Raw genomic sequence first — 24,417 nt, 5'->3', positions numbered from 1 at the left:
TGGACGTTATTAAAACAAAAACAAAAAATCAAACACAATTCTACCAGTAAATGGCCAGCTTTAGTCTCTGCAAGGAAGGAGGTTTCCATATTTCTCACAGGGCTCTGAAGGAAGGGTTGTGTCTAAACATTTTATTTTAATGCCGAAACCTTCTCCATACAATCTTTTACCCATACCTCTGCTGGGCAAAGAAATGTGCCCTTGCCACATCCCTCTATTCACTGATTAATGCATTAAGTGTATACCTCAGACTGAGAGCTGCCAAATGGTACAATGTAAATGTAGGCAATCAAACACAAAACACAATGATAGTGCCCTTTGAACATATATTTATGCTACTAGAAATTGTCCCACAGTACAGTGTGTTCTTCAACTGAGTTCTTACTGCCGAATTGCTAAATAGTATTGGAAGATATTGAAATTGGTTGGGAAACCTGGCCAGGTCTACATCCTCTACAGCCCCCATTCCTCTGCAAAAGTGTATCTGTTTGTATACAAATTCTTCTAAAAAACTGTCTGCTGACTTATTCTAGTAAGAACAGCAGCAATCTTAACTAAACCACTTGATGAACTCCTGATTTATCAATGGCTCTGCTTGCATCTCTCTAAGGTCAACATTCCCAATATTGACTGGAAAACTCCAATATTCAATGCTTGTGTTAGTGGCAGTGCGGCCTGTGTGAACTTACTTCTGCAGCATGGAGCCAGCCCACATGCAGTATGTGATGTAGCATCTCCAATACATGAGGCATGTAAAAGAGGTAACCATTTACATCATCATCCTTGCTTTTAATAGCTCTTAACATTGTGTTTATTACTGAGTTTTGCTTTGAGAATTCTCTCTTCAGTGTAATTCCATCTTTTTGAAAAAGCTTATATTATGTAGTGGGGCAGTCAGTGAGATAATAAACCAGTATTACCTGTCCCCATCCATTATGCTTTTATGTACATTTCAATACTTTATTGTGCTAAATTTTTCTAATTCTGATTGCTACGATTTTAGGCGTGTCTATGGAATACTTGTATATGTAGGCAGGTGAAGTCTACTTTCTCCAATGCAGGTGGCACTCAACTGCAGCAGCATTGCAGGGGTGAGGGAGTCAAGAGAAACATTGTCCCACTATGGTTTCCAGGATCACTGGGGAAGTTATCCAACTGGATGTTACTGACCCATGTGACTCTAGCAGCCATCTTGTGTCAGGCAAAGCCTATTTAAGGCCCTGGCTCCCAGGCTTGGCGTGCATTTCGCATGTGTGTAGTGTAGGGACAGGTTAACTGTCTGACAGACAGTGATTATCAGCAGGGAGAGGTACCTGACGACTAGGGAAAGAATAGAGACATGCCATTTTACCTGGAGACCTTTGCTGTCAGGTCAGGTGTCGCAAGATTAATAGTTTGAGTTTATCCACCATGAACAATCTATATTTGTGTGTATGAAATACAATCATAAAATATGGATCAGTAAGCATGTAAAAATGCAAAATAAAACAGCCAGTAACTCCAGTCACTTTTTCATTTTTGATAGAATAAGGAGTAGGTAAAATTTCCTCACTGTGACCTCTCTGGGGAAATCTTCCCTTGCTTCCTGTCCATGTGGCACTCTATACAAGAAATGGGGACAGACTATGAGAGAGTAAGGGCTGATTCACAGTGCTTTGATCCTTAAAGAGCGTTCTACATTCAGATTACTCTTCAGAAAGAATTTGACAAGCCATGGGGTGGCATTGTATTGCCTGCTCACTGCCTGTTTTAACCCTTTGAATCCCACACTAGCACACCATATTGAGCCCTAAGGCTTTGACAGCAATAAAAACATGGTCAGAAGTTTTTATTTCTTCACTCTTCTAATTTATTTTTCCATGCCCCTGTCAAGATTAGTCTTTTTTTCAGTTCCTGTAGATAATGAGGGAACATCTCACCAAAAATTAAAACATTTTTGTAAATTTTTGGGGAATTACAGACCAGTTAGCCTAACGTCAATAATATGTAAACTCTTGGAGGGGATGATAAGGTACTATACACAAGATTTTAGTAATGAGAACGGTATCATCAGCAGTAATCAGCATGGATTCATGAAGAATTGTTCTTGTCAAACCAATCTATTAACCTCCTATGAGGAGGTGAGTTGCCATCTAGATAAAGGAAGGCCCATAGACGTGGTGTATCTGAATTTTGAAAAGCATTTGACACAGTTCCCCATAACGTTTACTGTACAAAATAAGTTCAGTTGGCATGGACCATAGGGTGAGTACATGGATTGAAAACTGGCTACAAGGGTGAGTTCAGAGGATGGTGATAAATGGGGAATACTCAGGGTGGGTAGTGGGGTCCCCCAGGGTTCTGTGCTGGGACCTGTTTAATTTGTTCATAAACAACCTGGAGGGTGGGGTAAACTGTTCAATCTCTGTATTTGCGGACGATACTAAGCTAAGCAGGGCAGTAACTTCTCCGCAGGATGTGGAAACCTTGCACTGAACTTATTCTCTTTAGAGAAGAGACGCTTGATAAGGGATATGATTTCAATATACAAATACCATACTGGTGACCCCACAATAGGGATAAACACATTTTTCAGAAGGGAGTTTAACAAGACTCGTGGCCACTCATTAAAATTAGAAGAAAAGAGGTTTAACCTTAAACTACGTTGAGGGTTCTTTACTGTAAGAGCGGCAAGGATGTGGAATTCCCTTCCACAGGCGGTGGTCTCATTGGGGGGCATTGATAGTTTCAAGAAACTATTAGATAAGCACCTGAACGACCGCAACATACAGGATATACAATGTAATGCTGACGTATAATCAAAGCATAGTTTGGACTTGATGAACTTTTTTTCAACCTCACCTGCTAGGTAACTATGTATGTAACTATGACACAGATGACAATAAAACCATGGCAGAGGCTCTAACCTTTTAATGCACTACCAAAAATACAGCATAATAAAATGTTTTGGCTTAAGTTGGTCTGAGATCACATAAAAAAAGTTCAACAAGGATTTAATTTAAGAAATCACTTAAAACGTGTGGAAATAAGGTGTAAAAATCATGAAAGTGCCACTTTAAATCCTTTATAAATATGTACTCTACTTACAGAGAATGTAGTGTGCTCTAGCCTGGTCTGCAGGACAGTGCAGTAATGGTGTCAGCATTCCCAGCTGTTTTGCGTCACATTGTACTTTATTATTGCAACCTTGGCAATTAATTCTTTCATTACATCTCCTGACCCTGATGCTGCGTAGATTTCACAGCTTGTAACATTACATGAAGAACCAGCTGGAGTTGCATTACTACCAATTTTCTCATTGAACTGATGTGTTCCTCTGCCAGTACAGCTCCATTAGCTGAGACATTAGTCTCCAAGAGTGATAAAGGGATGACATAAAGGGCAAATAATTACTGATACAGCCAATATAAGTTTGAATGGTGTGTTATTAAAGACAACTTACCAGGTCTGTGCTGCAGAGACCTTATTACTTTAAAAGGAGCTCTGTCCCTGTCAATGATTTTATTTGAAGCTGCCAAGTAAATGGAAAGAGTTGACTCCTGTTTCTCAGAAAATGAACTTCTTTTGTTATCATGCAGTTCTCATATTAAACATCTTTGTGACATGAGCTATATTCAGAGCTTAAAGGAGAATTGTAGCAAATGGAGATTCGTGAGGGAAAAGCTGCAATTTGTAAAATATACTCACTTTATATTACTTTATGTTGCCACAAACATACCTACCCTCTGTCCCTAATTTGGAGGGACTTTTCATCTTTTAGAACCAAATCTCTCAGTACCTCTTTCCTCCCCCGGTTGTCCTGTTTAACTACCAAAAGTGTTATGCCACATTAACCCTTCAATGGTCCAACCTCTGAGTTATTGCCTTTGGTATTTTGAAAATCCAGTATAAAGGAAATGGAGTGGTAAAAAATCGAAAACCACTTGTAGGTATAACCAGTTGCTGTAGGTAATGTAATCCTTTGTGGTCCGCTAATAGGTGTTGTATATAGGAGTTTGTCCTTTGCCTAAAGTTTTTTGTGTTAAAGTGGAATTCTAGGATATCACTAACTAATAATAAAATTGCTCCCACCCCCTTCTTACACCTGTACTTAACCTGTAGAAGAAAGATGCATATGCTTGCCTATTCTCAGGGCACTTTGGTCCAGTCATGTGTGGCATCAAGGGAGACAAGGGAGTGCTGACAACTAATGACCCATATTAAGCCTATTTGTGATGTCACCTTTCAGGTAGTTCAACAGTTTTTGGAACTTTCCTTTCTCTCCCCTGTGGTCAAAGCAGGCTGACAGAGGGGAGATCGAGTGACCAGAACAGAGTGGCCTTGAAATAAGTAAGTATATGCATCTTTCTTCTGTTGGTTAGTTAATATAGGTGTTAGAAGTAGGGTGGGAGCAGTTTTAAGATTAGTTAGTGATATCCTGGAATTCTAGTTTAAAAGTGGTCCCTCTTTCTCATCTCATAAAGTTGGGAAGTATGGCCACAAGTGCTCTGGGTAGTCAGGTTACAGGTAGGGATGAGCTTCGAGTTCAAGTCAAATGTAAGATCGACTCGAAGAACGAACATTATGGGCCATTTGCACCAAATTTGAGCGGCGCTTCATGGTCCATAATGCACCGCGTCATCGTAGTAGTTTGCTGGCTGATGATTGGCCAAGTATGCTCTATGACCCGCATGCTTTGCCCAATCAAAGCGCCAAAAGCAAACAGAGCCATAATTGGCCAAAGGCAGGGTGCTTTTGGCCAATTATGGCTCAGGGGGTTAAGTATATGCCCCACACTATATAAGGCCGCCTGCACGTTAGCCCTGTGTAGTGTGTTGCTGGCGTTATAGAGAGATAGAGAGAGATTGTGTCATTTCATTTACTTTGAGCAGGCATTTTATTCAGTTAGGTAAATCTCACTGCAGACCGTTCATGCTGTACTGTCTCTAATCTACTTCAGGCAGGCAGTTGATCCAGTTTAGCTAGATCTCACTGCAGACCGTTCCTGCTGTACTATTTCTAAACACCTTTAGGCAGGCATTTGATCCAGTTTAGCTAGATCTCACTGCAGACTGTTCATGCTGTACTGTTTCCAATATACTTCAGGCAGGCAGTTGATCCAGTTTAGCTAGATCTCACTGCAGACCGTTCCCTCTGAACTATTTGTAATCTACTTCAGGCAGACAGTTCATTCAGTTAGCTGCAGTATATTCAGTACTGTATCCTGTGCAGCTAGGTCTCGCTGCAGACCGTTCCTGTTGTTCTGTTCCTAATATACCACAGGCAGGCAGTATATTCAGTGAATTGTATCCAGTTTAGCTAGATCTCGCTGCAGACCGTTCCTGTTGTTCTTTTCCTAATATTCTACAGGCAGGCAGTTGATTCAGTTAGCTGCAATATATTCAGTATACTGTATCCAGTTTAGCTAGATCTCGCTGCAGACCGTTCCTGTTGTTCTGTTCCTAATATACTACAGGCAGGCAGTTCACTCAGTTAGCTGCAGTATATTCAGTACTGTATCCTGTGCAGCTAGATCTCGCTGCAGACCGTTCCTGTTGTTCTCTTCCTAATATACTACAGGCAGGCAGTTGATTCAGTTAGTTACAGTATATATTGAGTACTTTATCCTGTGCAGCTAGATCTCACTGCAGACCGTTCCTGTTGTTCTCTTTCTAATATACTACAGGCAGGCAGTTGATTCAGTTTGCTGCAGTGTATTCGGTACTGTATCCTGTGCAGCTAGATCTCACTGCAGACCATTCCTGTTGTTCTCTTCATAATATAATACAAGCAGGTAGTTTATTCAGTTAGCTGCAGTATATTCAATACTGTATCCTGTTCAGGTACATCTCACTGCAGAAGGTTCCTGTTCTCTTCCTAATATACTACAGGCAGGCAGCTATTCAGTTAGCTGCAGTATATTTAGTACTGTATCCTGTGCAGCTAGATCTCACTGCAGACCTTTCCTGCTGTTCTCTTCCTAATATACTACAGGCAGGCAGTTGATTCAGTTAGCTGCAGTATATATTGAGTACTGTATACTGTGCAGCTAGATCTCACTGCAGACCGTTCCTGTTGTTCTCTTCCTAATATACTACAGGCAGGCAGTTGATTCAGTTAGCTGCAGTATATTCAGAATCAATATATATATATATCCCAGCTTTGTGCAGCTACATCTCACTGCAGGCCATTCCTGGTGTACCTATTCAAATGCATTACAAATAAATCAAATACAGCATGTCTGGAAGGCCAACAAGGAAAGGCAGATGCTCACAGGCCACTAAAAGAGGGCAAGCAGGCTCTGTGTCTACAGCCAACATTGCTGGTCGTGGACATGGTTCATCCTCAGCATGTGGCTGTGGGGCATGCTTGTCCTTTTTTTTTCCGGCAGCTGGCCGAGTTGAGCCACAACATGCAGAAGAGTTGGTAGAGTGGATGACCAAGCCGTCCTCATCCTCCTCATCCTCTGTCACCCAGGCTCAGAGTACTTTGGCTGCCAATGCAGCTGCCAAAGCAGCCTCTTCCATCGGCTCAATGTCATCAGTCACTCCTTCCCTAGCCCCAGCATCATGCCCTGAGGAGTCCCCCGAACTGTTCCACCACAGTGTTGGGCACATGCTGCAGGAGGATGCACAGCGTTTTGAAGGCTCTGATGATGGCACCCAGATTGAGGAAGGCAGTAACGTGAGCCCAGAGAGAGGGGGTGCCCAAGAAGGACAACAAACTGGCAGTCATGTTCCCCCAGCGGCAGCATACTGCCAGGTTTGCTCCAGTGACGAGGGGGGAGGGGATGATGAGGTCACTGACTCTAGGTGGGTGCCTGATAGGAGAGAGGAGGAGGAGGAGAAGGAGGAGGATGATAAGGCACATCTCCAAGAGGCAGGATGCCCTTCAGGGGCCAGCTTAAGGGCAGCTAACCAACTGCATCACACCGCAGAGCTCCGCATGTGCAGGGCGCTGCTGACTTTGCGTGTTTTTCCAAAAGTTCTTTGGTGTGGGCCTTTTTTGAGATGCATACAGCAGATTGCACCATTGCTGTTTGCAACATATGTCTGAAGCGTATCAAGCGTGGCCAAAACAGCAGCCGCTTGGGCACCACATGCTTGACCAGACATATGTCGAACTCCCATGCAGTCCGTTGGCAAGCGTACTTAAAAGACCCACACCAAAGAACAAGGCGGACCTCTCCTTGCTCCTCATCAGCTGCGATCTCCAACCCCACTATACCTTCAGTTCTCTCAGAAACCTGCACTGAGAGGAATGAAGGTGTAGAATTAGGTGTGCCAAGTACTAGCGGGCAATCTGGTATCGCCACACCTACGTCCAATTGTAGCAAGCAAATTTCCCTACCCCAGTTGCTAAACCGGCAAATAAAATTCGATCCCAGCCATCCACATGCCCAGCGGCTGAATGTTAGCTTGGCTAAATTGCTAGCACTCCAACTGCTGCCTTTTCAGCTGGTAGACTCTGCCCCTTTCGTGAATTTGTGGAAAAAAAATTGTAATGCTCCCGTCCACTAAATCGATTGATCGGCTCACCTCCATAAAAATGAACCAGTCTTGGATCACCAGCTATCAAGCACCTGATGCTGATGTAACCAAATAATTTTTTTTATGAATATGAGATCCCTTCAAGACAGCCTATGCTGATGCTGAGTGACTATCCTGTTATGCTGAGTGACTATCCTATTCCTCCTCAATGTCCATGTTGATAGCTTGTAAGAACATTTTTGGTTCTGGGCACCACCATCAGTGCCTAAATACAAATTTTTCTGCCCCTGTTCAACAGGGGAGTGTAATTACAATGTTTGCTGTAATATTTTGCAGCAGGGCTTGTTCCTGCGCTCAACTAGAGTATCTGTAAGGGGTTTCAGTGTTGTGGCAACACCACCAAAGGCCCAATTTTTCTGACCCTGTTCAACAGAGGCATATAATTACAATTCTTGATATAATATTTCACAGCAAGACCCTTTCCAGAGCCCACTAAGAGAAACTGTGAGGGCTTCCAGTGTTCTGGTACCGCCAACACCTAAGGCCCAAATTTCTGCAGAGTATATAGGGCAGGCCCCTACTTTCAAACAACCGACTTACAAACGACTCCTACTTACAAAATGGAGGGAAACGAGTTAATATGGGAAAAAGGTGTCTCCTCCACTGATGCTTTATCACCAATCCTTGTTTCCCTAAAAACCCCAAATTTTAAAAATCCAATTGTCATTGGGACAGAAAGTGAGGTGAAATCTTCTGAATAGGGGCACAGACAGCAAAACCTTTCCCTATGTTTTCCAAAAAAAAAGCTTAAAAATAGATTTTTTTGGCTGGAGCTACACTTACAAAATGTACCTGTTCCAAATTACAAACAGATGCAACTTAAGAACAAACCTACAGTCTTTCCTGGGGAAAAAAATAAATAAAAATATATATATATTTATTATGTATTATCAAATGCAACTATATGCACAATACAGGTTGGAAGATAAAGAGTTCCAGAGGATCACTGGAGTCAGGAGAACTGGAGATACGGCAAACATCTGGGGGTCACAGTAGATCACAGGAGACATGTTCAGAAAGTCACTAGGAGACACAGGGAGCTCAGCAACCAGTGTGGTGACCCAGTGATCGAATGCCAAGCAACACATGCACTGGCCCTTTAGGACAGAACCTGGCCCCATCTGGTTGAGGTGTCAGGGTCCGATTATTGGCTGTATGCCAAGAGACTTGTTCAGGGGAAAATATTCTAAGCTGAAACATGGCCCTAACTTTCCTTCCCACAGCACAGATTCTTTGATAGCACCACTGTAGACAAGGGAAACACACACTTTTCACTACATGCTGGATCTCAGCAACCAACACCCTTTCTCTTGATTAGAAGATTTTTTTCTAGTTATAGAACACAGCCCTGGTTTCTATTAAATGGTGTTAGGCATGGGGCAATCTACGAAGGCATTCCTTTTTAAGTCAGTAAATGGGAGCTTTGATATCACGGTATATAATCCGAGTATTTACTAAAATGTCCCCCATTGTTGTGTTTCAGGCCATACAGAATGTATGGAGTCTCTGGCGAACTCTGGCGTTAGTATACAGCATTACATAAAGCACCTTGGCTCTCCGCTCTATGTGGCCTGTGAGAATCAAAAAGTGGACACTGCTAAAAGACTTCTCGAGCTGGGTATGGAATCATTCTGATCGTGAATACAAACTTCTTTCTTTTCTTCTGACGTTTAAATTATTTCAAATATAACTTGTTTTATCCACTAGGAGCAAGTGCAAATCTTGGTAAAGACCTGGACACCCCACTACATGCTGCCTCAAGAAATGGCAATGCCGATTTAATGAACCTAATTATTGACTATGGAGGAAGCACACAGAGCAGAAACACAGATGGAAAAAGACCCTCAGAGCTCATCCCTCCACATAGCTCATTGAATGAGATCTTTTTAAAAAGAGAAGGTAGACTTTAATCCAAAGTTTATGAGGACCTGTAGCAATAATAATCTGAAACAGTTCCAGAGGAAAATCTTCGCTATAGGAGGTTAAAGCGGTATTAAACCCAGAACCAAAAATGTAATATCTTGCAGCATACCAATCAGTAGATGTGGTGGTTGCATTTGTTTTCTTTTTTAAGGTTCTTTAAATACACCAACACATTGAAGCCAAACTCCGGCTTACATTTTATAATCCCTTACAGTAAACATTTATTCTTTCCTTTTATGATAAAGGTTTTACATGAATAAATAATAAAATATGATCATTGTAAGTACACCTGCCAGTGTTAAATGGTTTGTCTCATTCCTGTAAACTGATACATTTGGAAGAGAAATTATTATCAAAAACAGATACTTACTGGCTAGATCACCAGGTGAAAATAGAAGGAATACAGCCTAAAAAAAAGAACATTAATGCAGCCACCACATGAGTATTGGTAATCTACAATATAATAAATGTTTGCTTTTGGGTTTAATATTGCTTTAAATAATAATTAGTTTTGATGGTACTAAAAGAAAAGTAGTACCAACACTTGTTTTCTTGCTGTCAGCAATATACAGACTGTCATCTTCATTCAAAAAGACCTCCAACATGTGGCATTAGAACCTAAAGTGTAAGTTCAACTTTACAAAAAATCACACTATGCTATCCCATGTGAATATAGCAGTGTAGTGTGCTAAACCTACCCTCCAGCCAGGGCTTCCTTACTAGTTAAATAGTAAAGTCCACAACTGCATTTAGAAGAAGCTTAAAATCCTCTGCAGCAGGCAATGGTCCTGTCCTGAGTAATTGTAGGGATGAAGCAGCTGTTGAAACCAGCACCCCCTAGTGCCGCAGGAGGGAACAGCATCTTGTTCGTTTGGGCTGCCCATGTGCATTTTCTACTCTCACCTGTCACCTCAGATGAGCTCATCTTCTGTGATGAGAAAGAGTACATACTGTACATAGACAACTCTGTAAAACTGGATGGTGCTTCTCCCATAGCGCTATGGAGTACTGATCCGAAAGGCTGCTCTGTCTCTACAATACCTGAGACGGAGCCATTGCTGTGGGTGCCATTTTTTAAAATGGAAAGGAAGTCCTGGATGATAGGTAGGTTTAGCACATGTTGTTGCTATACTCATATGGGACAGCAGCAATTTTTTGTAACGGCGAACTTACACTTTAACCGCTTGCCGACCAGCCGCCATCATTATACTGCGGCAGGTCAGCACGATCCTGTGAGCCGCCGTAGCTATAGGTCGGCTCCTTTTTGTGGGATAGCAGGCGCGTGCGCCGCCACACTCAGGGGGGTGCCAATGCTCGTGGCTGACGGTCGCTATGACCGCCGGCCGCGAGCGATCGCGGGCACGAGAGGCAGAACAGGGACGTGTGTGTGTGTGTAAACACACAAATCCCTAATAATAGCTAGTAATAATAGCTAATAGCTAGGCATCACGATCTGTCATTTGCTCTAGATCAGTCCCCCCCACCTACAGTTATAAACACACACAGGGAACACAGTTAACCCTTTGATCGCCCCCTAGTGTTAACCCCTTCCCTGCCAGTGAAATTTTTACAGTAATCATTGCATTTTTATAGGACTAGTCGACTAATCACTGCATGAAATTCAATGGTCCCAAAAATGTGTCAAAAGTGTTCGATGTGTCCACCATAATATCACAGTCCCTATAAAAATCGCAGATCGCTGCCACTACTAGTAAAAAAATAATAATAATAAAAATGCTATAAATCTATCCCCTATTTTGTAGACGCTATAACTTTTGCGCAAACCAATCAATATACGATTATTTTAATTTATTTTATTTTTTTACAAAAAATATGTAGAAGAATACATATCAGCCTAAACTGAGAAAAAATTAGCTTTTTTAAAAAAAAAATGGGGATATTTATTATAGCAAAAAGTACAAAAAGATTGTGTTTTTTTTCAAAATTGTCGCTCTTTTTTGGTTTATAGTGCAAAAAATAAAAATCACAGAGATGATCAAATACCACCAAAAGAAAGCTCTATTTGTGGGAAAAAAAGGGCATCAATTTTGTTTGGGTGCAGTGTCGCACAACCGCGCAATTGTCAGTTAAAGCAATGCAGTGCCGAATCGCAAAGAAGGACCTGGTCATTTAGCAGCCAAATCTTCCGGGGCTGAAGTGGTTAAAGAAGTGCATGTAAACCCTAAATCTGTTCTTCAGCATGTTTGACATCATTCTTATCATGATACAGGAAAAGGAAGTGTTGTTACTGACAGGGTCTCCTTTTTACTGATTGATAGAAATGGTATACAGTGGGTCATGACGTTAAGCATGCTGAAAAATAGTCTTTGGGTTCACATACACTTTAATTAGCTTAGATTGCATGCTCTGTGTATGTGGCCATCTTCATAGAGGCAGGATTTTTTTTCCCTGCGACTAGAAGCCAAACAAAGCAGTGCCTTAGATCTCACACTGCATATTTACCATTATGAGCCTGTAGGCACCATCACATACCAGGATGTGTACTGCTATTTTTAGGAAGAATTCAAGACAAAGGGTACATTCCAAAGCTGTCATGTACCTGGCAGGAGGCTGAAGTGAGGAGAGGGCAGTTGCCAGTGATGTCGTTGCCTAGTGACACCTGAAGAGCAGGGGTGCCAACAGGGCAGATGACACTCTGGATAAGCAGACAGATCTTGACAGCCAGAGCTGGGATCAAACACATGAAGTCAATCAGGAACAGAAGCAGGAGTATGGTCAAGATCAAGCCAGGGTCATGCACAGGAAACTAGGCAATAGCAAGTCTGTGAAAACAAGCTGGGGTCAGAGCCAGGAGAGAAGCCAAGACAGCTCCAGAGGCAAGCCGGGTTGGTAAGGGGTGATCCAATAATACAGTAAACACAGGGTACAAGAGGCTGACGATCATCCAGCAACTGAGTAATACTGTTGTCCTTATAAAGACTATCGACCACCTATTGCGCTTTGTGTGCGTTGTCACACACGCAGTTGCGCAAAGTGCGCGCACGGGCAAGCGCCTGAGCCCATTCTTGCACAAATTAGCATGGCCATGTTGGGAACTGGCATATCTGCCAGGTCTTCTCTGGGTTGTCTCCTGACAAGAGCACTGCTTACTCACAATTAACTGGTCTAGATTTTTCCCTACAACATGGCAAAACTCCACTTTTTAAGTTCCCGTCTAACTTAAGCCCTTGTACACACGGTCGGACATTCCAACAACAAAATCTGTCGGATTTTGTCCGAAACTGGTGTTGCGTACACACTGTCGGACAAAGTTGTCGGAAAATCCAATCATTCGGAACGTCATTCGTTATGACGGGACTACGTTGCGGCTTGTAGGCCAATAGCTTTGGTCTCGTAATTTGATCAGAGCATGCGTGGCACTTTGTCCGATCGGAATTTTCTACAAACGATCAGACAAAGTTCGATCGGATTTTGTTGTCGGAAAATGTTATATCCAGCTCTCAAACTTTGTTGGTCGGACATTCCGACGAAAAAAGTCAGATGGAGCCCACATACGGTCGGATTATCCGACAACACAGTCCGATCGGACATTTTCCGTCGGAATTTCCGACCGTGTGTACAAGGGCTAAGAGTTGTGTAAATAATGAGTAATTTGGCTCCAAGTAAAACAACCATCTCTGTCTATAATGTTCATCCTATGTGATCCTGTGAAATCATGCAATTCCTACTTCTACATGTTTAATAAAAAGGTTTCATTGCTGTGTCTTGCTATTGTCGATTCATGTAGACTGTGCTGTAACACATATTACATACCAGATTCTTGTGTTATTTTGTGTTTCTTGATGTGTTTGCTGTGTTTATTCTCTAAACATCTGTGGAATTCTTTTCCCAGGGCCGCTGACTTTGAAGCAGATTTGTCGTCTATGTATTAGAAAGTGCTTTGGACAAAAACAGCACCATAAAATATGTCATCTTCTCCTTCCAGAGACACTAAAGCAATTCCTTTTACACAGATAAATTACAACCTATATTTATAGTTTTTTTAGTCTATAGTGTGTATATCATATTGGTACTGGACTGGAACTGACTTGAACAATTTTAGTAAACCTGCTGTATTTTGTAAATGTTTGTTGAGTTTTTTTGATACGAGAACACATTTCTTATAGGTTCATTTGAGTTCCATAAATTAAAAGTATAATAAATGTGTAAGAACTTTGAAAGGGAAACTACATTGGTATCTGGTTTACACATTTTATATGTTGATTTGTTGTTTCTATAAAACCTTTGACACTGAGCAGAACATTCTTGGATTTCTAAAGGAAAAGCAGTGCACTAGGCCAGTGATGGTGAACCTTGGCACCCCAGATGTTTTGGAACTGTTTCCCATGATGTTCATGCACTTTGAAGTGTAGTTAAGCATCATGGGAAATGATGCTCAAAACATCTGGAATGCCAAGGTTCGCCATCACTGCACTAGGCACTCATTTGGTGACTGCCTCAGTCTAAGGCCGCGTACACACGGGCGGACTGTTCGCCCAACTTTGTCCGCTGAACAGTGTTTGGGCGGACAGTCCGCTCGTGTGTGGGCTTTCAGCGGACAGTTTCAGCGGACAGTTTGACGAACAAGGTTTTACGGAATTTCCGAAAAACTGTCCGCTGAAACCTTGTTTCAGCGAACAGTCCCCTCGTGTGTAGGCTTGTTCGTCAAACTAAGTTCCGCGCATGCTCAGAAAGGATTTACACGCCGAAAGTTATAATGCAGTGTATAGGACGTCGTATTTTTCGTCCCGTCGTACGTGCCGTTCACGTCATCGCGCACGGTTTCAGCAAACTGTTCGTTCGTCGTGTGTGGCCATGTCCGTCCATGCTAATTTTGAGCGGACTGTTTGCCGAAACTGTTTGACGAACAAGGTTGGGCGAACAGTCCGCGCGTGTGTACGCGGCCTAACTGAAAATCCAACTGGGACAGAGAAGAGATGGTGTGTTACATAAAACATGAAAACATTTTTATTTTTAAACCCTGAACATAGTGAATACATTGAGGTATACAAAATCGATATATATTAAAGATAAGTTCAACCTTTTCATAAAATCCTCACTGCACTGATGATTATCTTTCACTGCCCACGTTAACTGATGTACTGGTCCAGGCATTTGAAAGCCAGCTGTAGTTAAATAATTAGTCAGGTTGAGAAAAGACACAAGTGCGCCTAGTTCCACCAATTAAAAAAAAATACACACAAATAGAAAACCTTCATATATACTATCATATAACCACAGTTAATCCATGGGAAGGCACAAAAAGCCATAAAGCATGGACGTATTCGCTCTAGTGGGGGGAAAAAATGCTTCCTGATCCCCCAGGTGGCAATCGAATATTCCCTTGATCAACTACCTTGGAATAATTTCCTCTTAAGCCTTGTACACACGGTCGGAGAATCCGTCGGAATGTGTCCTATCGGACCGCGTCGTCGGATAATCCGACTGTGTGTGGTATGCATCGGACTGATTCCGTCCGAATCTCTGTCAGACCCAATTTTCCAACATGTTGGAAATATTTCCCGACCAACTGGGCCGGTCGGACCTAATCCGATCATGTGTAGAGCATTTTGATCGGACCAAGTGCCACGCATGCTCAGATCAAATTCCTACATCAAAGCTATTGGCTACTAGCCTGAATGTAGTCCCATCGTAACGAAATTACGTCATCACGTTCTGAAAGATCGGATTTTACGCCAACTTTGTCCGACCGTGTGTATGCAACAGTTTCGGACAAGATTCGATGGACAAAATCCGACGGGCAGAATCCGACAGATTGGGTTGTGGAAATCTCCGACCGTGTGTACAGGGGCTAAGCCCTTGTACATGCGGTCGGAGAATCCGCCGGAATGTGTCCTATTGGACCGTGTCGTTGCATAATCCGACTGTGTGTGGTATGCATTGGACTGATTCTGTCGGAATATCCGTCAGGACCCAATTTTCCAAAATGTTGGAAATATTTCCCGACCAACTGGGCCAGTCGGACATACTCCGATCATGTGTAGCGAATTTTGATTGGACCAAGTGCCACGCATGCTCAGATCAAATTCCTACATCAAAGCTATTGGCTACTAGTCTGAATGTAGTCCCATCGTAACGAAATTACGTCATCACGTTCTGAAAGATCAGATTTTTCGACAACTTAGTCTGACCGTGTGTATGCAACAGTTTCGGACACAATCCGACGGACAAAATCCGATGGAGAAAATCCGACGGATTTGGTTGTCGAAATCTCCGACCGTGTGTACAGGGGCTAAGTCCTGGTTCACACTGGTGTGATTTGTCATGTCAAAACGGAGGCAATTGCCAGCAGCAATGGCACTGTCTCAATCGGTGCGGCGCTGCATTTGTGGCGCCGCACTGATTTCAAAAAGTCATTTCTGTACTACTTTTTGCAATTTTGGGCTACGATTTACATTAACATCTGTGCAGAAACCTGCACATATGTCACTGAAATCACGGCCAAAATCAGGAAAAAAATCAGCTGAAAAATCAGCTGAACTCGCACGGCTTCATTCCCGCAGCTCAATGTGAACCTGGGCTAAAAATGAGTGTCCAGTTATATTTTGTGCATTTAGGAATGCACCTAGCTCTTTACTTTAAAAAATCTGCTGAGCTGGCCAGAACCAGCTCTTGAGGGAATCTATTCCACATTTTCACAGCTCTTACTGTGAAGAAGCCTTTCTGTATTTGGAGATTAAATCTCTTTTCCTCCCAACGTAAAGACTGCCCCCCCTGTTCTCTGTAATGACTTGAAAGTTAATAACTCTACACCAAGTTCACTATATGGACCACTTATGTATTTATACATGTTGATCATATCCACCCTTAATCGCCTCTTCTGTAGAGGGAATAAATTCAGTTCCTCTAATTTTTCTTCTCATAGCTGAGTTCCTCCATGTCTCCCTGACGTCTAAGGGGCTGATGGTGACCCCCAGAGTCAGGGAGAGCTGATATTCCTCCTCCGGGTGCAGGTTACTAGGCATGGTGGGTGTAGTGCAAGATGGAAAGATGGGCGCCAGTCACTTTTAAAAAAGTACAAAGAGTTTTTATTTTTCTTCAGGAACAGTGGAGAGAGGGTTAGGGTACAGGACACCCTTAGGCAAATGCAATAGCAACTTGGCAGACTCCACGGACAAAAATAGAACTAGGCAGACAGCATTACAGATAAAGGGCCTTTAAGCTGAATGCAGCAATTTGTATCTTGTAGCAACTGTTGTCTCCTATGGCAACAATTTCACTCACCGTATCCCACTGTAGATCTTCAAACAAAGCTCACAGTATCCCACTGGACTTCTCGGACTCCCAGCTACCTACTGGATCCCTCAAGTTCAACTCACAGCTGCCCCCTGTATTCTTTCAAGCTTCACCCTTGCTACCCACTGGGTTCCTTGGACTCTCAGCTGCACACTGTACTTATCTTCAAGCTCCACCTACAGCTACCTGCTGTACTCCTTCAAGCTTTATTCACAGCTACCAGCTGTATTTCTGGATGAGTCCCTGCTGAAGCTTTCCTACTTACTTGACTGTCCCCAGATAGTAAAGTGTCTGCTCTTGTATTCCTTTAGAACTCCATCCCTTCTAAACATGCCTCCAGCAACAGGAGTGGCTGCTCTCTGGCAACTACTTCTCCTTTACCTCCGGCAATGACTAGGCTCCCCTCGGGCTAAGCCTCTACTCACATGGTTAGACCCCAGGGTTCAGGCCTCACCTCTGCTGCTACCCCTCACATGCCCACCTAGGTCAAACCCAATCACCTGACTTCTTACAAATAAATAGCTTATCCCAGCATGCAAAGCGGCCTAAGGAAACTCCTGCTAATTGGCTGAGACAACATATTTACTCGTAACCTGAATTCACGGTAATCTATCATCCTAATGCCAAAGGCAACAGTGCCACCTATTAACAGAAGAGAAAGACCTCAAATTAAACTCAAACTTAGGAAAGAAATCAGTGGATCAAAGACTACAAATTAGCCAGGCTAGTTACCACCTAGCACAACTAAATTTACTAGCAGCCCTGTTTAGAACAAGGGTGCTACATTTATAAGTTTGGTTGCCCTTCTCTGCACCCTTTTCCAGTTGATGCCCAAAACTGAAATGCGCTGTACCGTGCCATTTTTTCTTCTGTAAGAGCAATTCTTATTTCTGGGGCATTGGGGGCGTCGGCGGTAAAGCGGTGCTATTTTTAGGGGCTCTTTACTGTCTTTTTAGCGACTGAACCGCCAGCAAAGCGGCGCTTTGCCGGCGGTATGGCGGCGCTGCACATTGATTTCAATGGGCAGGGGCGCTTTAGAAGCAGTGTATACACCGCTCCTACAGCTCTGCAAAGATGCTGCTTGCAGGACTTTTTTTTACCGTCCTGCAAGCACATCACTCCAGTGTGGAAGCACTCAGGCTTTCACACTGGAGTGAGAGGAGAGGCTCTTTACAGACACTATGCAGGCACTATTTTTAGTGCTATAACGCATGTAAAGCTCCTCAGTGTGAAAGCAGCCTAAGACAGGTTGAATCGGTTGTCTGTGGGCTGATTGGTAAGTAAGCTTGTTTTTTTCCTCTTATTTATCCTTGGCCCTGTTTATATCTTAAGTTGCCCTCCAATGCTGCTTATTGTGATGACCAGTTATAGGTGGGGACAGTAGAGCCTTTTATGTGGGCTATCTGAGAGCCTATCCAGAAGTAGTGTAGGGTTGGGACTGTGGTCTTGTAGTCCAACCAGACGTAATGGTTCCGCAGGCCGGGAATCAGTCGTGGTCAGAGGTAGAGTAGAAGCTGTTGCTACAAAGGGACCATCCACCTTGCTACCGGAGACCACAGTGAGTGAGCTGAGCCCAGTACCAGAGCAGACTTCTCGCCAGCCAGGGACGGTGAAGAAGTGGGAAAGAATCAGCAAGTGCCAAGTCAGGGACAGAGCAGGACAACAGAGGTGACGTTTGTGGAGTGCTAAGCCAGGGATCTAACGTATCAGTAGGGGTGAAGCTTGAGGAGCATCTGTGAATGCAAAGTTAGGGATCCAGCAGTGAAGCATGGGTGATGCTTGAGGAAGATACCGAGTGCTACAGTGAAAGAGCTCAGGGGATCGAGTGGCTAGTGGATCTCAAGTCTTGTGAGAGAGACTTAAAGCTTGTTGAGTGACGACCCATAGTGAGTGAGTGTAGGGTAAAGGGAACTGTACATGTTGCAGATAGTTGAATAACTTTACTGTTAGTAACAGCTACAAGATCATTGCCATAGGAGACAGTCATCCTGCCTATACCGAAGGGGCGTCCAGCTGGAGACCTTCCCCTGTATAGTTGTCTACCTATAGAAGTTTTGGAGTTTGCTGAATAACATTGCATCTACCTAAGGGTGTTTTGGCCCTAATCCTCTCTCCCACAGTTCTGTTTAAGAGACAATAAATCTCTTTGCATTCAAAAAGTGTCTGGCTAGTGCCTGTTCATCTTGCATTACATCCACAATGCCTTGTAACCCACTCTAAACTGAAGGATGTCAGCTGTCCTTAACTCTGGAGGTCACCACTGGTCTTCAGGGGCCCCAGGACTTTGCTACATATGTATGTGTGATCTTTATTCTCAAACAATTCCCATAGCCCTGTATATACTGCTTCCAAAGGAAGACATTAAAACGTTTTTTGAAGTTGTCAACACTCTCAGCTAGTACCACATCCTGGGTGAGGGAGTTCCACACTTTTACTGCTCTAACAGTAATGAACCCTTTCTGAAATCCAATGTTCAAATCATTCCCTGTTTATATTAGGAGGACCCTGAAGACTTGGCTTAGACCATCACTGAACGTCATCTTTTGTCAGCACTAAGCCTTTCCGTACACCCTGGCACAATGTTCCACTCCCACACTTTAAAGTCGTAGTAAACTTGTTTTAATGATTTTTACTTACAGGTAAGCTTATAAAAGAAAGCTTACCTGTAGGTAAAATGAACATCTCCTAATTGTGCACTGTTTAGCACATATTCCAGCGAGCAGCAGCTGGTGACATCACCAGCGCATTCTCTCCGAAGGAATGGCATACCCATGCCGTTCCTTCAGAGCTCTGTGCTGTGTGCAGTGCCCAGGGCTCCCATGCGCATGCACAGGAGTGACATCATCGCAGATTGTCAACCAGACAGCCGGAGCCTGCAAATCTGGAAGGAAGACCTTGTGAAGATGGAAGCACTGTCAGCAGTGATATTACCTTGCAGGGTAAAACCTTTTTTTTTAAGAAGCTTTACTACCGCTTTAATGAGGAAATGCACAAAATAGTGAGAGTATGTAAGTTGGGTGAAAAAAAATCTTTGTAATTTGTTACTTGATATTGAATAAACCCTCTTGTGTATTGTGTCCCTTTAACATGCTCCTAGCAATGAACAAAGAGACCTGTAAGGCACATAAATGAAGAAGTAAAGTGCCGAACCAAGCTTGAACATTTGGTATGTGAAAACGAGCCCAGTATGATTTAGTAAGTTTTGGTTTGAGAAAGTTGTCCTTTCAGTGTGCATTTCATTTCACCCTAGTACAGGGCTGGACAAATCACAAGATTGTGTAATTAAATAATCCTGGATTTTTTCACTAATAAAAACTATGCTGCATAAAGCCGTGTACACACGGGCGGACTGTATGGCCTACTTAGTCCGTCATACAATCCGACGGACAGTCCGTCATACTTTCGAATGAACGGACTTGACCACACACGGATGAACAAACAGTCCGTCGAAAGCTTGCGCGATGACGTGTACAGCACGTACGACGGGACTAGAAATAGGAAGTCCAATACACAGCAATGCACCCTTCCACCTTGTAAATCCTTTCTGAGCATGCGCCATTCTTAGTCCGTCGAACTAGCCTACTGACGAGCGGATTGTGCGCTGAAACCAAAGTATGACGGACAGAATTTCGAAAATTCCGAAATACTTAGTACGCCAGACTGCACGCTGAAAAAGTCCGCTGAAGCCCACACACGAGCGGACTGTCTGCTGAAATGTGTTTCGACGGACTAAGTAGGCCATACAGTCCGCCCGTGTGTACGCGGCATAACAGAGAGCAACTGAATACATTATTAAAATAATGTTAATAACCTACAGCAATGATTTAATCTTTTTTTCATCCATTGTTTAATTTTGTACTTCAATATGAAATGTTTCCTTGTGAAGTAGTGCTGTTTCACCATGGCAAAATTGTTAATTTACATACTGAAACCTTTTATGTAAAATTGTCAAAATATTGCAAAAGCTGCTAGTATTTAGTATATATGCAGTCAGTCCACTGTCTTCTACAAAAAAATCAGACAGGATCCACTTGTAGCACCCTGATGTTTAGGCAGGGTTGCTATTAAATTTATTAAATTAAATTTATTTGGCAATTGATAGTTGCCTTGGCCAATTGTTAGGAGGGCAATTGATTTCGCCTTAATTCTGGAATTGCTGCACTTCTCTCTTCTGTCACTAGATGGCTGGGTGTCTGGTGATATTAGATAAGACAAGGGCATTGCAAGGACAGATTAGGAATGAAAGGGGTGTCTCAGCCAAAGGGCAGGGATTTTCTTGGGTCCCTTGGCCTGCTGGAAGAACCAATTTATTTAGGTGGAGTCGGGTGATCTGGGTTCTGTGCCACCTGGACGGCTGTGTGTTATATTGCCCTGGACTGCTAGACCAGAAACCTAAGGCCTATCCTGGGGACATCTGGCTGCTAGGCTATCTGAGAGCTTATCCAGAACTGGGACTGTGGGCTTGTAGTCCAATCATTGTGTGTAAGCTGAGGCCAGTACCAGAGCAGACTTCTCACCAGCCATGGACGGTGAAGAAGTGGGAAAGCATCAGCAAGTGCCAAGTCAGGGACCCAGCGGGACAGTAGAGGTGACGCTTGTGGAGTGCCAAGCCAGCGACCTAATGTGTCAGCAGGGGTGAAGCTTGAGGAGTATCTGTGAGTGCCAATCCAGGAACCCAGCAGTGAAGCGGGGGTGGCGCTTGAGGAAGATATTTAGTAACAGCTACAAGATTGTTGCCATAGGAGATAGCAGTCCTACCTATACAGAAGTACTGTCCAGCTGGAGGCCTTCACCTGTATAGCTGTCTACCTATAGAAGTCTCGGAGTCTGCCAATTGACATTGCATCTAGGTAAGGGTGTCCTGGCCCTAATCCTCTCTCCCACAGTTCTGTTTAAGAGACAATAAATCTCTTTTCATTAAAAAAAGTGTCTGGTGCCTACCTGTTCATCTTGCATTAAACCCACCATGCCTTGAAACCCACTCTATGCTGAAGGATGTCAGCTGTCCTAACGTTGGAGATCACCATTGGGCTTCAGGGGACCCGGCACACACTGATAAGGTATTCTCTAACCCAGGGTTCTGTGTAACGCTGGTGTTCCTTCAGAGGTTGCTAGGGTTTCCTTGAGTAAGGAAGTGTTTCTAACTACCAGTAACTGCTGACATCACTTATCTATTTAGCTGCGTGTAAAGCCCCATACACCCTATCAGATTTTCTGCAGATTTTTTCATTCAGATTTACAAAAACCATATAATACGAGGTCAAACCTTAGGAGTTTCAATTTGTATGCAATCAGGCAGGTCCTTGCACTACATGGTTTTGGTAAATCTGAAGACAAAAATTAGCAGAAAATCTAATGTGTGTATGGGGCTTAAGGGGTGCAGTTTTCCCACTAGTTAACAATGGTATGCGACGTACACGCGGTCGGATTTTCCGACGGAAAATGTTGGATGGGAGCTTTTTGTCAGAAATTCTGACTGTGTATAGGCACCATCAGACATTTTCCATTGGAATTTCTGACACACAGAATTTGAGATCTGGATCTCAAATTTTCCGACAACAAAATCCATTGTTGGAAATTCCGATCATCTGTACACAATTCCGACGCACAAAGTTCTATGCACGCTCGGAATCAATTAGAAGAGCCGCACTGGCTATTTAACTTCATCATACGTCACCGCGTTCTTGACGCTTGGAATTTCCGACAACATTGTGTGACCGTGTGTATGCAAGACAAGTTTGAGCCAACATCCGTCTGAAAAAATCCCATGGATTTTGCTGTCGGAATGTCCGATGTATACGTGGCATAAGAGTATCCTTCTCCCACTGACCATTATTATAAGGGGTCCTTTCCCACTGGCCACAAATGTATGGGTTCACTACACTGACTGCCAGTATAAGAAGTCACTTTTCCACTGACCACCAATGTAAGAAGCACTACAATTTTCCCTGTGTGTGTATCTTTTATAGCAATAATTATTTTGTTCCATTTCATTCTTTTTACTATTTTCCTATAGAATAGGGGAGTGTTAAACAAAACTGTCCTGGGTGTCAAATACACCAGATACACTACATTCTTTATTCTTTTATGTATTACTATATTTACAACTTAGTAACTATGCAAATGTGTTGTGATCTAGAGATGTAATAATTTAGCAGGGGTTCCTCAGGACCGGAAAATGTTTTTAAGGGTTCCTCTGTATTAGATGCTGGTGCTGGTATCTTTTAGCGGGATTGTCTTTTGCTTCAAAGGATCCTTGAATATGAAAACAAGGATTGTAGTTTTATTTATGGAGAGTTAGTATCAAAGTGAATCTTTTACTACTTTTAACCACTTGAGATCCGCGCTATAGTAAAAAGACGTGTATAGCGCGGATCTCAATTTCCGGGACTACGTCTATTGACGTAGTCCCCTTTAAGAGTTCCCCGCGCGCTCCCGGGAGCGCGCATCGGGGAAAATCTGTGTTGGCCGTGTCCGCTGGACATAGCCAATCACAGATCGCTGTAAACGGCCAATCACAGCGGCCGTTTACAGCGCGATCGCCTCCTCCAATGGGTGATGATCTCAAATGTAAACAAATGAGATCATCACCCATTGCCGAACGTGTCTCCTCTCACAGCGATAGCGTGTGAGGAGACCGAAGGTGTTTGTGAGTGTAAAAGTGACAGTAAACTGATAAAAAACCCACCTGTGCCCAGATCTACCCTGCCAGTGCCCAGATCTACCCTGCCAGTGCCCTGCCAGTGCCCAGATCTACCCTGCCAGTGCCCACCTGTGCCCACCTGTGCCCACCTGTGCCCACCTGTGCCCACCCTTGCACCGCCAGTGCCCACCTGTGCACCGCCAGTACTCCATCTGTGCACCACCAGTGCCCGCCAGTGCCCCGCCAGTGCCCGCCAGTGCCCACCAGTGCCCGCCAGTGCCCGCCAGTGCCAGCCAGTGCCAGCCAGTGCCAATCGGTGCCCATCTGTACCAATCGGTGCCCATCTGTGCCTCAGCAGTGCCCATCTGTGCCGCCTAAGCAGTGCCCATCTGTGCCGCCTCAGCAGTGCCCATCTGTGCCGCCTAAGCAGTGCCCATCTGTGCCGCCTAAGCAGTGCCCATCTGTGCCCATCTGCTGCCTTATCAGTGCACATCCGTGCAATAAATCAGTGCACATCTGTGCCGACCTATCAGTGCCCATCTGCCGACTCAGCAGTGCCCATCTGTGCCGATTCAGCAGTGCCCATCTCTGCCACCTCAGCAGTGCCCATCTGCCGCCTCAGCAGTGCCCATCTGCCGCCTCAGCAGTGCCCATCTGCCACCTCAGCAGTGCACATCCGTGCAATAAATCAGTGCACATCCGTGCAATAAATCAGTGCACATCTGTGCCGACCCATCAGTGCCCATCTGCCGCCTCAGCAGTGCCCATCTGTGCCGCCTCAGCAGTGCCCATCTGTGCCGCCTCAGCAGTGCCCATCTGCCGCCTCAGCAGTGCCCATCTGCCGCCTCATCAGTGCACATCCGTGCAACAAATCTGCACATCTGTGCAATAAATCAGTGCACATCTGTGCCGACCCATCAGTGTCCATTTGTGCCACCTCAAAAGCGCCCATCTGTGCCACCTCAAAAAACGCCCATCTGTGCCACCTCATCAGTGCCCATCAGTGCTACAATGGCTAAACGCGTCTTTTCCGCTGAGGAGGCGTACCAAATTATTTCCGCGGCC

At 43.9% G+C, this 24,417-nt stretch overlaps 1 protein-coding gene across 2 annotated transcripts in view; it reads left to right on the top strand.

Annotated features, from left to right (window-relative positions):
* The window catches only part of LOC143981949 (ankyrin repeat and SOCS box protein 9-like), an 88,189-nt gene extending 74,652 nt beyond the window's left edge, over positions 1 to 13,537 (top strand). For both annotated transcript variants that reach the window (XM_077480227.1, XM_077480226.1), the window contains exons 4-7: positions 611 to 761; positions 9,013 to 9,147; positions 9,237 to 9,428; positions 13,306 to 13,537. In XM_077480227.1, the coding sequence (XP_077336353.1) occupies positions 611 to 761; positions 9,013 to 9,147; positions 9,237 to 9,428; positions 13,306 to 13,430 (603 nt within the window). In that variant the 3' untranslated portion in view covers positions 13,431 to 13,537. The remainder of the gene's footprint in view (positions 1 to 610; positions 762 to 9,012; positions 9,148 to 9,236; positions 9,429 to 13,305) is intronic.
* The last annotated feature ends 10,880 nt before the right edge of the window (positions 13,538 to 24,417 follow it).

The sequence above is a fragment of the Lithobates pipiens genome, unplaced genomic scaffold (genome assembly GCF_037356315.1).
Source record: "Lithobates pipiens isolate NorthernLeopardFrog02 unplaced genomic scaffold, aLitPip1_a1.2 Scaffold_16, whole genome shotgun sequence".
Classification (NCBI taxonomy): domain Eukaryota; kingdom Metazoa; phylum Chordata; class Amphibia; order Anura; family Ranidae; genus Lithobates; species Lithobates pipiens.
Note: the sequence above shows the minus strand (reverse complement) of the source record. Positions and strands in the feature narration are given on the sequence as shown.